This window comes from Nycticebus coucang, chromosome 5 (assembly GCF_027406575.1).
Source record: "Nycticebus coucang isolate mNycCou1 chromosome 5, mNycCou1.pri, whole genome shotgun sequence".
In the NCBI taxonomy this organism is placed as follows: Eukaryota; Metazoa; Chordata; class Mammalia; order Primates; family Lorisidae; genus Nycticebus; species Nycticebus coucang.
Window position 1 is genome coordinate 86,491,945 of NC_069784.1, and position 14,463 is coordinate 86,506,407.

Genomic DNA, 14,463 nt, shown 5'->3' on the forward strand with positions numbered 1-14,463 from the left:
TTCTCTTAGGCTTTCTAGGTAATCAAATTACATGTAAATATAGGTTTTGTCCTTACTTTTCAGTATGTATGCTATTTCATTTTCTTATGATATTTCTTTGGCAAGGACTTTTAGTACAATGTTTATTTTTTAAAAGGAAGGTTAATATCCTAAAAAATCTTCATAGCAGACCATCTAAGAGACCTATGGGTTATTTCTTCCTAGTAGAAAAAAGATTTTATTTTTCTGTAAATGGGAATTTGGTCTTATGGAAAATTGCTGTTTTTTTCTGACATCTTAAATCTTTTAGTCCTCATGCTAAGAGATTATACAGCTCATACCTCATGATCTTGGAGATCTATTCTACCTCCAATATGAAGAAATAAGTTCATTCAACCTCTAGCAGATAATTATAAATTGTGAATATTGTGTGTTTACTCTCTCTTGCTCGCTCTCTCATCTGAGGTCTCTGAAGAGAGACAGAAGCAGATTTTGGACAGCAGTCAACATCTGGAGGAAGCAATTGGCCTAGCGGTGGAGTTTTCTGATTTTATGCCTTACCCAGAAGGCAATCTCAAGGTAATGGTGGCTTAGGGTAACCAAAACCCTGATAGAAAGTCAACTGTCTTTCTTGGCTGGAGCAACCAGAGGAAGAAACCACAACCAGGCCCACTGGAGAGTGAGGTAAATTCCAGAGATGCAAGCTACCGCAGGCATAACACAATTTTCAGTTTTTATCTTAGCAAATTAATTGCTTGCTAAAACAAAAGTGTCAGTGCACTTTGGAGCCATATAATAGAACCCGGAATCCCCATAATACAGCATTTGCAATTGTAGGAGATAATCCAAAGTTACTCAAACTATGAAGGATCATGAAAGTGTGACCCATTCTCACAAAGAGAGAAAAATTAAATACCAGCCTAGGTGTTAGAACTACCAAACAAGAAATTTAAAGCAGTTGTTACTATAATTAATAAGGAAAAGGAAAATACACTCACAACAAATGAAAAAATAGGAAATCTCAGGAAAGAAATATAAAGAATAAAAACAAATCAAATGGAAATTTAAAAACTAAAATATACAGTATTTGAAATTTAAATAAATTATTGGTTGAGCTTAATAGTGGAACAGAGATGACAGATAAAAGAATCAGTGAATTTGAAGCTAGATCAGTAGACATTATCCAACTAATAAAAGAGAGAAAAAAAGGAAAAAATTAATAGAGCTCTGGGAACATGACAATAGCAAAGGTCTAACTTATGTGTAACTGGAGTTTCATAAAGCGAAGACAAAGAGCAAAGGAGATAGAAAAAATATCTGAAGAAATAATGTCCAAAGTTTCCCCAACTGTAGTGAAAGACACTAATTTACAGATTAAACTTCACAAATTTAGTGAACCCCCAACTAAATAAATATGAAGAAAATGGTATGTAGGCATATCAGAAACTGTTGAAAAATGAAGATACAGAGAAAATCTTGAAAGTAGCCAGAGAAAAACAACACAGGAGAACAATAATTTAGATGGCCAGCATTCTTCTCATCCCTCTGGTTTCCTTCCTACCAAGGGAACGATCTGGATAAATGTAAAACAGGACTAATTTTCCTTTTAATTAAAAAAATACATGACTGTTTAAAATAAAAATTACAACCTTTTCTTGTGGGGTTTATAATGAATCTAGTTGTAAAACATGTGACAACTAGAACATTAAAAGATGTTGGTGGGTAGGGGGTGGATGGAGCAAAGGATCCCATACAGTTACAAGGTTTTTTGTTACAATTTTCCATGGAATAATATTGACTCTAAATAGAATGTGAAAAGCTAAGGATGTATATGTAATTCTAGAGATCCAGTAAAAAAAGAAAGCACAGTGACATAACTAAAAAGGCAACAGATAATTAAAATGGATTTCTAAAATATATTCAAATAACACAGAGGTTGGAAGGGGGGAACAAAGAAACAATACAGAGTGGACAAATAAAAAGGGAATAAATTCACGCTGTCAGAGAAAGAGCACTAGATTGGGGGTAAGCTGTGTCACAACAGTAGAGTGGGGAGACTGCCACCTTATTCTGGATTTTGAGATGCTATTTAGACTATTTGGTTTTCAATGTCTGGAACCTCAATCTCCAAACCTGCCCACTTTAGCTTTCTGTTTCATCCTGAAGTGGCCTCTGCACATTGACCTTTGGGTCTAAATATGCTTCCTTCTCAGATCTCAGAGATGGGTTTGGCTTGGGTCTTGATCCTGAAACTTGTTTCAGCCTCATGTGGACCCTGGCTGGCTTTCCCTCAGTACTTAGGGTATATGTCTGTATTAACCCTTCACCCAGCCACAGTCTAACAAGTATGGTCACTTGCTCCCTCCACACCCCATCCTGGCTCCCTGGTGGGCACTTTCTCCTTCTGGTGGGCACTCAACCAGTAGAAGAGACCCAGGCACAGAGGAGCTAGTACAGGAGCAAGGTGGGCTTACAAACACTTTCTGAGCTCCAAAGTCCACCAGATGGCGACATTTTCCTATGAAATTAATTAATGCAAGTAGTCGCTTCAGGAATGTGGAAATGGTTTTTAATATTTAAAATGTTTCATGTGATGTTAAAAAGTCAGACAGTAAAGGCAATGATTTTGCTAACACAGGAAGACAAGCCTGAGAGGAATGTTATCTGCATGTGATTCCCCAGTTAGTTTTAAAAAGGTGAGGCACAGAGCTCATATTCTGCAAATGATGAGAAATCCTCTGGGTCTGTTTATAAAAACAAGTTCAGGTGTCTGTGAGGATGGAGTTAAGATGTCACACCAACCCATTAAAACAGTCACACTAAGTGATTCCTGAGATGCTGCACAATTTATCTCCCAAAAATTCCATCAAAAGAATAGAAAAAAAATAGATAGACAGTTTTCATCTTCGATTCATCTAAAATCTCAGGAGTTCTGTTCCAGAAGTTTGTATGAATTAATTGTGTGGGATACATGGCCAATTTCATAAAAGATGAAGTCCCAGGTAAGCCAATTTATAAAATCCTGTTTTAACCTGTAGCTAGAAATAGTGAATCTTTGAATGAAAAATAAGAAGAAATCACATCATTCTAATGTTAACAAATGTAAAAAATCATAAAGAACATTTAAATTTTTTCCTGAACACTAATTCTTAAGAAAAAAGATTTAACTGCATCACAAGAATGGAGAAGCATGAATCCTATGTACTCAATTTTGATATGAGGACAATTAATGACAATTAAGGTTATTGGGGGGGGGAAGGAAAAGCAGAGAGAGGGAAGGAGGGAGGGAGGTGGGGCCTTGGTGTGTGCCACACCTTCTGGGGGCAAGACATGACTGCAGGAGGGACTTTGCCTAACAATTGCAATCAGTGTAACCTGGCTTATTGTACCCTCAATGAATCCCCAACAATAAAAAAAAAAAAAAAAAAAAAAAAAAGATTTCACTAAAGAATACCAAAGGAGAATTGAAATATTGTTAATTAGGGAAACCATGATTAATTTTTCCCATTTTACATGAAAAATCTAGCCTCATAGAGACTTAGCAAGCTTGCTCAATGTTGTACAACTGCAACAAAACATCTCTAAGTTGAGCATCTGCATGTGTCGGTACTCTGCTAGGTACTGGAGAGCCAGCAGTGAACAAAGGTCTGCCCAACATCAAAACCTGGATTCCTTTATTGCTGAGACATTTGAAAATTTGAAGTGATTCAGAAGGGGACCACTAGCGACTCTCAAGGGCTTAGGATAATTGACCATACTTGACTCCAGGTTAGAATGTCTGTCTTTTTGATCCTAAACATTAGCATAACATTTTGAACAGAGTAAACTTTCAGAACATGTGGAAGGCTGACACCACAGCATCTATTTTGTAGGCCAAGTGCTATTTCCAGTACTAACAGACTTAAGTTTCTATTTCCCTACAAACGCTAGGCCTAAGTTTCTATTTCCCTGCAAACGTCAGGCCTCTTCTCATAAATCACGTGAGCGAAACTTGGAAACTTGCTGTTGGGAACTTATCTCCGCCACGGCCAGGTTGCTTGGATACCTGGTGACGTAAACCTCCTCCTTCACCTACCCTTATATACCCTGGAAGAACATTGCAATAAACGAGACTTGATCAGACTCCTGTCTTGTCTCCATTCTTCGCGCCCCTTGCCCCTTCCCATTCTCACCCCCTCTTCCAGGTATCCCTGTCGACTGACCCACGGGCCGGATCATGTGGCGCCCGAACCGGGACCTGGATATGAGGGAAAACGGTGAAGAAGCTACTGGAGGCAGCCGGCCGGCTCAGAGAAACATCGGGACCTGACCACGCAGTAGCCTGCTGCTCTGGAACAAGGATCTCGGTGAGAAGTAGCGATCATGGGGCAAGAAGTCAGTCAGCATGAGTTATTTGTGGAACAGTTAAGAAATGCACTCAAGATGCGAGGAATAAAGGTCAAAATTAAACAGCTATTTCAATTTTTTGACTTCTTAAAAGAAGACTGTCCTTAGTTTCCTCAAGAAGGAACCATAGACGAGAAAAAATGGAATAGAGTAGGTGATGCTTTAAATGATTTTTATCACATATTTGGACCTGAAAAAATACCAGTCACTGCTTTCTCGTACTGGAATCTCATTAATGATATTATTAGCTATCGTAGTGTTTGTCCCACAGTTGTGGATGTCATAAAAAAGGGACAAGAACTGTTACATAACCACAAAGAAAAGGATATTAAATCCCAAAATCCTGAGATGGATTTTGGGGCTGCTGGAGGCACTCCTCCTAGCTGTCAGCTTAATGAGCAAGAAGATCTTACCTCACTAGAGAGTGATGAGGAATCAAACAGAGAGGAATCAGGTATTCCCAGCCCTCTACAAATTACCGGAAAAACAGACAAAAAAGGGCTAGGAAATTTATCTTAAGGGCTATTGACATTCCTGCATGCCATGCAGATAGGATCACTTGGAAAAGTGACGAGCCTGTATGGGTTGATCAATGGCCCCTCTCAAAAGAAAAATTAGAAGCCGCTCAGCAGTTAGTGCAGGAACAATTAAAAGCTGGGCATATAGAGGAACGCAACTCCCCCTGGAACACTCCAATCTTTGTCATAAAAAAGAAAGGGCGATGGAGACTATTACAAGATTTGAGAGCTGTAAACTCCACTATAGTCCTCATGGGGGCATTGCAACCAGGATTACCCACTCCTGTGGCCAGCCCTCTTGGTTACTATAAAATTATCATTGATCTTAAAGACTGTTTTTTCACTATACCACTCCATCCATTAGATCAAAAAAGATTTGCTTTCAGTCTCCCCTCTATCAACTTCAAGGAACCTATGAAAAGATTCCAATGGAAAGTTTTACCACAGGGCATGGCCAACAGCCCCACCTTATGCCAAAAATTTGTTGCCACAGCTATTCAGGAAACTAGGCTTTGCTGGAACTCCATGTACATCATTCATTATATGGATGATATTCTTATTGCTGAACAGAATGCTCAGCAGGTTTTACTATGTTACAGTGATTTATCATCCTCCCTCACAAACCAGGGACTTCAAATAGCCCTGGAAAAAGTTCAGCTAAAAGATCCCTACCTTTATCTTGGTTTCCACCTAACTGGACCCAGAATTACTAATACTCAAGCTGCCCTCAGATTGGACAAATTAAAAACACTAAATGATTTTCAAAAGCTCTTAGGGGATATAAAATGGCTTAGACCTTACTACTTAAAACTAACCACAGGGGATTTAAAACCTTTATTTGCTATTTTACAAGGCGATAGCAACCCCAATTCTCCCACATTAACAGAAGAAGGCCGTCAGGCTTTAGTATTAGTACAACAAGCTATTCATTCACAATTTGTTACAACCATAGATTACACTCAGCCCCTGAGTTACATCACAGCAGTATTTTGGCAGACTGCCCCCATAATGTGGATCCACTTACCTGCTTCTCCCACGAAAGTTATTTATCCCTATTATCAGGCTGTTGCGGATACCATCATTATGGGAAGGGAAAATAGTAAAAAATACTTTGGTAAAGAACCAGATATCATTATACAGCCTTATTCTCAGGCACAAATTAATTGGTTATTTCAAACTACAGAACATTGGCCTATTGCTTGTGCTTCTTATTCAGGTAAACTTGACAATCATTATCCACCCAATAAATTATTACAATTTATTAGGACACATGACTTTGTATTTCCCACAAGAACCTCCAATTCCCCATTGCCAAATGCCTTATTAGTTTTCACAGATGGCTCCTCTTCTGGTCATGCAGCTTACACCTTTAATACAGAGATTGTACAATTTCAGGTAAAATCAAATTCTGCACAAATTCTGCTTGTATAACTTCAAGCAGTTATCACAGTTTTCTCTGCATTCCCCAATTGAGCTTTAAATATTTATACTGATAGTGCTTATTTAGCTCATTCAGTTCCCTTATTAGAGACAGCAGCGCAAATCAAGCACGTATCAGAAACTGCTACCTTTTTCTTGCAACTCCAAAATTTTATACACCAAAGGACCCTCCCCTTTTTCATTGGACACCTTAGAGCTCATTCCAATTTACCTGGCCCCCTAACTGATGGTAACCGCAGAGCGGATGGAGCCACTCACTTAGTCTGTACTGCCCAAACCACCACAGAGCCTGAATGGATCGCGTTAGCCTCCGCTGCTCACCAATTACATCATCTAAACGCTCACACCCTTAGACTCATGTTTCAAATTACCCGAGAACAAGCCCGCCACATCGTAAAGCAATGCCCTTCTTGTGTAATTCTACTCCCTACTCCGCATCTAGGAGTAAATCCTTGAGGTCTCATAGCCAATGCCATCTGGCAAATGGATGTTACTTACCTACCTGAATTTGGAAAACTCAAGTATGTTCATGTAACCATAGATACCTTCAGTGGATTTATTTATGCCACTGGCCAGTCAGGGGAGGCCGGCAAACATGTCATTACCCATGTACTAGCCACCATGGCTGTACTAGGCACCCCTAAATAAATTAAAACTGATAATAGTCCAGGATACACAGGACATGCATTTAACACCTTCTGTAAACACCTCAATATCAAACACGTCACTGGTGTACCATTTAACCCACAGGGGCAAGGCATAGTAGAACGTGCCCACCTATTTCTTAAAAACACTCTAGAAAAAATAAAAAACGGGGAATGGTACCCTGTTAAGGGGTCCCCAAGAAATCTCTTATCCCATTCATTACTCATTTTAAATTTTTTCACACTGGACCAAGACAGCCGGTCTGTAGCAGACTGCTTCTGGCACCCAGATACTAAACAGGATTTTGCCACTGCCCTATGGAAAGATCCATTAGATAATAAATGGCACGGCCCCGGTCCGGTTTAATTTGGGGTAGAGGTGCTGTATGTATATATTCACAGAAGATGGAAGCAGCACGATGGTTACCTGAATGACTGGTCAAACAAGTAGGTAACATCATCACCTCTAAATCCAGGGAGCAAGAGACCCCCTGAGAAGGCTTTCTTTCCTTTTCTTTGCAGGTAACTATGAGCACCTGGATGTGGCTACTGCTGGGGATCTCTCTCCTGATACGAAAAAATGAAGATGGTTTTGGTAATCCCCATGAGGCTCGGGCACTCTTAAAAAAATTAACTGGTACTCCTTGTGAGTGCTGTGGTGGCACCTGGAACGGTGAGACAACCCCTCTCCTAAATGTAGATTGTGGTGATAAAACAGCATACTTAGTAATGAGACAAGGTGTTCATGGAGCACAGGCATGGGTCTGTAGCAAAAAGGCTAAAATTATCCCCACCTCTAATAACAAGCCTGGACCCATGCCCTTGTATAGAATTCCATCCATCTGTACATAATACCTGTTATGAGCAGGTTCAACTATGCACTGGTACAGATAATAATACCCATTTTACAGCAATTTTGACCAGACATTTTTCGGGGACATTTGGAGGCGAGTGGGACACAGTCCCTCAGGTCCGGGGGACCTCAAATAAATATGCCCAATCTGGCTGTCCCAATACAGTAGGAAAAATAGTTTGCTGGAATAAGACTCCACCTGTGCACGTCTCTGATGGAGGTGGACCCCAAGATCAGGTGAGACAGAATATAGTCCAAAAGCAACTGGAAAACATTGTAAACCACATGTCTCCTAAATTTAATTACCATCCAATAGCTTTACCCAAAAATAGGGATGCAAATCTAGACCCCCAAACCCTGAAAATGCTAAACATCACACATAGGTTACTTAATCAATCCAACCCTTCTTTGGCTCAAAATTGCTGGTTATGCCTTCATTTAGGACTATCTATGCCTATTGCTATCAATATTAATTCCATCGAATTATCATCTAATAACTGCATGCCCATTATGCCTTTACCAGTACAACCTGTCTTTTCTGAAGCACCCTGTATTGTCTCCCCTTATAGAGACGACAGTTATGCTATTGATATTGGCATACTCTCTTTGACCAATTGCACTGACATCATCAATATTACTTATTCCCTGTGTGCTCCCAATGATATGGTATTTGTTTGTGGCAATAACTTGGCATATACCATTCTGCCCACTAATTGAACAGGATTATGTACTATCGCCCTTTTACTACCCGATATAGATATAGTCAATGGAAATGAATCTTTACCTACACCATCCTTTGATTATATATCTGGCCATTTAGAAGGGCTGTCCAATTTCTCCCTCTCTTGGCCACTCTGGAATCACTGCTGGCATGGCCACTGGTACCGCCGGTATGGGCATTGTTGTACATAAATATACTGAACTAGCTCAACTTATGGCAGAAGATATACAAGCCCTATCAGGCACAGTTAGAGATCTTCAAGATCAATTAGATTCCTTAGCTGAAGTAGTACTACAGAATAGAAGAGGTTTAGATCTTCTAATGGCTAACCAAGGAGGCATCTGCTTAGCATTACAGGAAAAATGCTGCTTTTATGCAAATAAATCAGGAATTGTTCGAGACAAAATAAAGAAATTACAAGATAATCTAGAGGAAAGAAAAAGAAAAATTATGGACAACCCATTTTGGAGCAGGCTAAATGGCTTTCTGCCTTATCTCCTTCCATTTTTAGGGCCCCTCCTTGGCTTACTAATATTACTGTCACTAGGACCCTTCCTTTTTAACAAAGTCATGGCCTTTATAAAACAATAAATTGATGCTATTAAAATGCAGCCCCTCCAGGTTCATTATCACAGACTTGCTATGGAAGATGAACGCATAACCATAACTACTTAGGGGACTGGCTAGTCAAGGACGGGTAACGAGGACCCTCATCTCAGACTTTGCTTATCCTACCAACCTAAGACAGGAGCCCAGTCAGATAGCTACTGTGTATCCCATGACGGGTAAGGAGGATCAGCTGAGATGGTAAGGCGGTCCCAACCTAAGACAGACACAGTCACCCTGCCCTCTCGGTCGAGAGTTGGCAAAACTTTAAAGGTAAAATGTACATTTAAAAATATTATAAAAAAGGGGGACCTGTGGAAGGCTGACAACACAGCATCTATTTTGTAGGCCAAGTGCTATTTCCAGTACTAACAGACTTAAGTTTCTATTTCCCTACAAACACTAGGCCTAAGTTTCTATTTCCCTGCAAACATCAGGCCTCTTCTTGTAAATCACATGAGCGAAACTTGGAAACTTGCCGTTGGGAACTTATCTCCACCACGGCCAGGTTGCTTGGATACCTGGTGACGTAAACCTCCTCCTTCACCTACCCTTATATACCCTGGAAGAACATTGCAATAAACGAGACTTGATCAGACTCCTATCTTGTCTCCATTCTTTGTGCCCCTTGCCCCTTCCCATTCTCACCCCCTCCTCCAGGTATCCCTGTCGACTGACCCACAGGCCGGGTCAAGAACATGTTTGATGAGGAAATGAGCCGTAGATTTCTGTAGAATGAAGATACAGAGTTTTGTAAATCTTATTCATGGCTGATTTGCCAGTATCTGAAACTGTGAAAGATATAAAGCTCAATTGCGAATGTTTGCTGATGGACTGACTGAATAAAGACCAAGGCAAATAATGAGGAGGAGGGTTCTTATTCTTGGTTTCTCAGTCTGATGGTTCAGATCTACTTTTGGTTGCAAATCTTTTGTTTGGGCAAAGCGACAACTTCTTTGGCCCCTCTTCTGCAAGGCTCTGTGCCCCTGGTCACAGTTGCATGGCATGGGCAGTCCTCTGTGTAGGAGCTGAGCACATCCACACCAAGGCAATATGTGGTTGCACCTGTAGCTCATCATATTTTCTGTATTCTTTTTTTTTTTACTTCCTCTTATTTGGCTGGAAATTTTTATGTAGATGGAAATCAGATTAAAAGAGGGTCAGCCTTGAAAAAATGTTACAAAGGTATCTTAAACCAAAAGGAGAAGGAAGAAGGCAAGGGCTAAGCCTTCATTGCCGTGGTTACGAAAATGACTTGTAAGCTGATTGTATAAACGAACCTTGGGTTCTTTATAGAACAGCTTGTCTAGTCACACCTCCTCAACTTCTGTACCCTTGAGGTGTGTGGCTGTAGCACTGGTGTTGGCTAGGGCTACTTGGGAATAGTTCCTCTCTAAATGAAACAAAACCCACAATCTGCAAGGTTTATCCTTAAGAAAAAAAAAAGTCAGCATAAGGAGAGAAGGATCTGCAGTCGGGGCAGGGATCTGACACTGAGGTTCACAGGCTCTGCCCCATTCCATGCCTTATCCTGAGAGAACTGACGTCTTAATTTCTGCACAACTTCACAGGCTCTCTCTATCCTCACTCCTAAGCTCCCAGCCTACCTCCCTGTGCCATTGGCTGCAATTGTAAAAACCAAAGATGAAAACACTAAAAGAAGCATAGTTCAATGCAGTAACATATTTTATGTTAGATTATTTAAACACCTTTAGTGGTCTTCTTTTCTTTAAAAGGCGCTCACTTTTCTGACTACAGAAAATAATATAAGGTCATTATAAACAGTTATGAAATACCAAAAAGTGTAAAGAAATTAAAATGATATGTAAACTCACAAATCATAAACTGTGTATTTCCTTTAAGGCTTTATTTATTTATTTTTTATTTTTTAGAAAATATTCAAATAATTTTATTTATTTATTTTTAATTAATTTATTTTTATTGTTAAATCATAGCTGTGTACATTAGTGCAATCAAGGGGTACAATGTGCGGGTTTCATATACAATTTGAAATATATTTTCATCAAACTGGTCAATGTAGCCTTCATGGCATTTTCTTAGTTACTGTATGTAGGCATTTGTATTCTGCTTTTAGTAAATTTCACCTGTACCCATTCTAAGATGCACCGTAGATGTGGCCCCACCTCATTACTCTCCCTCCAACAAAATCTCCCCCCTCCCTTCCCCTAAATGCATCTTTTTATTTTACACTTTAGAGATCATTATATACATACATAAGTACATATAATGCTTTTCAAGAAAAGGTTTACGGACTCACCTCCCCTTTCCTTTTTTTGTCTCTCTCTAACACAAGTTCAGCCCTTCTTTTGGAAATCATATCTTCCTGTTAAAGAAAGAGACATTTAAAATTTTTAATGGAGAATGACTAACACTTTCTACATATTATTGCATTTTTCTCTAAAGTGGAAACAACATTTCAGAGGAAGGACAGCAAGCTTTACAGTAAATGATGTGATGACCGTGATTCTGTCACTTGCAGTCTCTTGATCAGCTATTTTTCTCTAGTACAATGATTTTCAACCAGTGTGCCGTGGCACATGGGGGTGCAGTGAGAGGATGGATCTTAGGTGTGCCGCAAAAATTTTTAAAGATCATTAATTGAATTATTTTCAAAAGAAGTTCAGGCATCATAAGTATATACTTTTTTAATGCTTTTTTTTTGATCAGCATAATTTAAGTGTGCTGTAGGAGTTTAACTATAGGTTCAAGTGTGCCATGAGATAAAAAAGATTGAAAAATACTGCTCTAGTGTGATAAACAGCACTTGGTGTCAGTCACACTTTTCACAAACTTTATAACTCCTTTTCAAAATGTATTAGTCATTTGTTTGTTTGTTTAGGAAATAGGTAAACACCTGGAGGTAATTTGTTGAAAATAGTACTCTTTTATCATACTGCTAAATATAATTGCCTAGCAAACCTAAACATACACATGTCCATGTGAGGAAAGCACATGTGCTTGGGATAGAGTCTCAGACATGGCGTGTAGACAGGTCCTCCAGTCTTCCTAGGGTCCTCTCTGGGTTAGAGTTTAGTGCAGGTGGACTTTTCTGAGGATCTGCTAATAACAGCCCAGATTCTTCCACCCTGGCCTGGTATAAACACAGTACATATGGGACACTGCCAGTGGGGTCAGGAATGTTCAGCAGTTTAGACGTAGATCTGTAAGTCATCTGCTGGAAAAGCAAAGCTTGAAACTGCTTAAGGGTTAAGATATAGATTAGCAGCATAGAATAGGGAAGTTCAAGTTTGCCCCTGAGGCATCCTAACAGTTTCCTTTTTACTTTATAATCTTATGGTAATCTCTTCTTTCTTTCCATTGTTTCTTCAATTTGGTGAAGTTGCAAAACTTCTTTGTTTCTTTCTATCTATAATTAACATTGCCTGTTCCATATGTCTTCCACATACTGATTTTTCTTGGTTCAGTAAAAGACCCTTGATGTTTTTGATCAGGGAGGCACTTCCTTGCTACCTTTTAGCATGTGAAGCTGCTTGCCTCTACAAGCCTCATAGGTTATTTCTTTAAAAATAACTTAATGTAAGAGTTTACTTTTCACTCTGTCCCTTGCTGGTTCATCCCTAGGAAAAGAATGACAGTAGTGTTCTACATCTAATACAATGGGTTCTTTGCTATTTCTCCAAGGTTGGCATGAAAACTAATCAGCCCCCCTTGGGTTTTGGGCCTTGTTCGCTCAGCACTCTGCAAACTGGAGTGCCTTTGAATATTGGAAGGAAAGAAGGGTGCCCGATGACATGATCTGAGTCTCTGGGCTAGGCCAGCAGGACCTTGGTGCTTTCATTTGCTAACTGTTGAATACATATTTCTGAGGACTTACCCCTTATAGGCTCTCAAGAAATATTTGTAGACATAATTATAAAACTAAATTGACTCAAATCCATTGAATTTATAAGCCCCCAAAGAAATTCTTTAGTTCCTTAAGAGTGAGAATTTACAAAAACACCTAGTATTCCCTTTTTAAAAACATAGTTTTATGACAGGTTTTAAAATGTGGAGTTGTGAAAACAGTCTCCTTTGTGTTTTTATAATGCATAAAGCCCACTTTATATACTACAATAATGCGAAATATACGCAGTAACACTCAGGCATATCCTGAGTCTACTTTTCTTCTACTCTTTCACTAAAAGAAGTAGTCAGTGAGGTTTAATTAATCACTGAGTATCTGCCAGATGCCAGCACTGCCTGAGCACTGTAGTATATATTCTTTCATTTTCTGTTCAAACATATCTGCAGAGCAAGGCAGACATACCCGCTCTTTGGGTGAGTTAATAGAAATCCAGAGGGTTTAACTCACATACTGTCACACAGCTAGCATAAGGACAGTTTTAGAAGCTCCCAGATAAGGGATTGCAAAAGCATGTGGTGTGGTGGCTACTGCAGACAAGGATTTGTATTTGTTTCATCTGAAAAATAAAGTTAGAAACAGGGTTTGGAACAAGATCAGGAGTTCAGACTTTAATAGGGTCTCTTGGCTTAATCAAAATAGAGGTTTAGAAAAATTAGTCAGAGGTAGCTGGAAGGATGGCCTGGAGGGCACAGAGATGGAACAAGCAGGGATAATTAGGAGGTCACTAGGACTACTGGTGTGAGCTGAGAAAGATCTGACCCCGGGTAGAGTTAGTGGTCTGAAAAGGAAGGAAAAAATGCATGAGCTTATGAACTAGCTCCAGGAACCTGCTGTTTTCCTATTGTGGGTCTCTAAAATTCTCAGAACATGTGACGTCTATGATGGGGCTTCCTTGCCCTACAGATGCGGCGTCCAGTATGGCAGCCACTAGCTGCTGGGCTATTTATATGAAAATTAATTAAAATGAAATAAAATGAGGCATTTCATTTCTCAGCCACACTAAACACATTTCCATAGCCACATGAGGTCAGTGGCTCCTGGACTGGACTGTACTGATCTGGGACACATCCAGCATCACGAGTTCTATGGCAGTGCGAGGTTACACAGTCCAGGTCTATAGTGAGGCGTGTCCTCTTTTTTGATTCTTTTTTTCCCCATTCTTATGCTTACAGAATCTTTTGCTTGGCAGACAGTTTGGTCTATTTTCTTCAGAAAAACAGGCAGCAGGAAAAGGAAGAATGTCATCAAAAATGGAGCGGCGCCTGTGGCTCAGTGAGTAGGGCGCCCGCCCCATATGCCAAGGGTGGAGGGTTCAAACCCAGCCCCGGCCAAACTGCAACAAAAAAATAGCCGGGCGTTGTGGTGGGCGCCTGTAGTCCCAGCTATTTGGGAGGCTGAGGCAAGAGAATCGCTTAAGCCCAGGAGTTGGA

The 14,463-nt window shown here is 39.9% G+C and overlaps 2 protein-coding genes across 2 annotated transcripts in view; one reads left to right on the plus strand and one right to left on the minus strand.

Moving 5' to 3' along the window:
• Positions 1-14,463, minus strand: part of AK9 (adenylate kinase 9) — a 178,436-nt gene that overhangs the window by 25,501 nt on the left and 138,472 nt on the right. Inside the window, 1 exon segment of the mRNA XM_053590600.1 lies at positions 11,426-11,491. Coding sequence (XP_053446575.1) covers positions 11,426-11,491 — 66 coding nt within the window.
• Positions 4,104-8,611, plus strand: LOC128586506 (syncytin-1-like). Its single transcript, XM_053592318.1, has 2 exons — positions 4,104-4,325; positions 7,490-8,611. Exon 2 carries the CDS (start codon positions 7,713-7,715, stop codon positions 8,535-8,537), a length of 825 nt encoding a protein of 274 aa, XP_053448293.1. The 5' UTR covers positions 4,104-4,325; positions 7,490-7,712; the 3' UTR covers positions 8,538-8,611.

Excerpts from the sequence above, each read along its gene's own strand:
- LOC128586506 (XM_053592318.1), top strand. The coding sequence starts at position 7,713 with ATGGAGCACAGGCATGGGTCTGTAGCAAAAAGGCTAAAATTATCCCCA.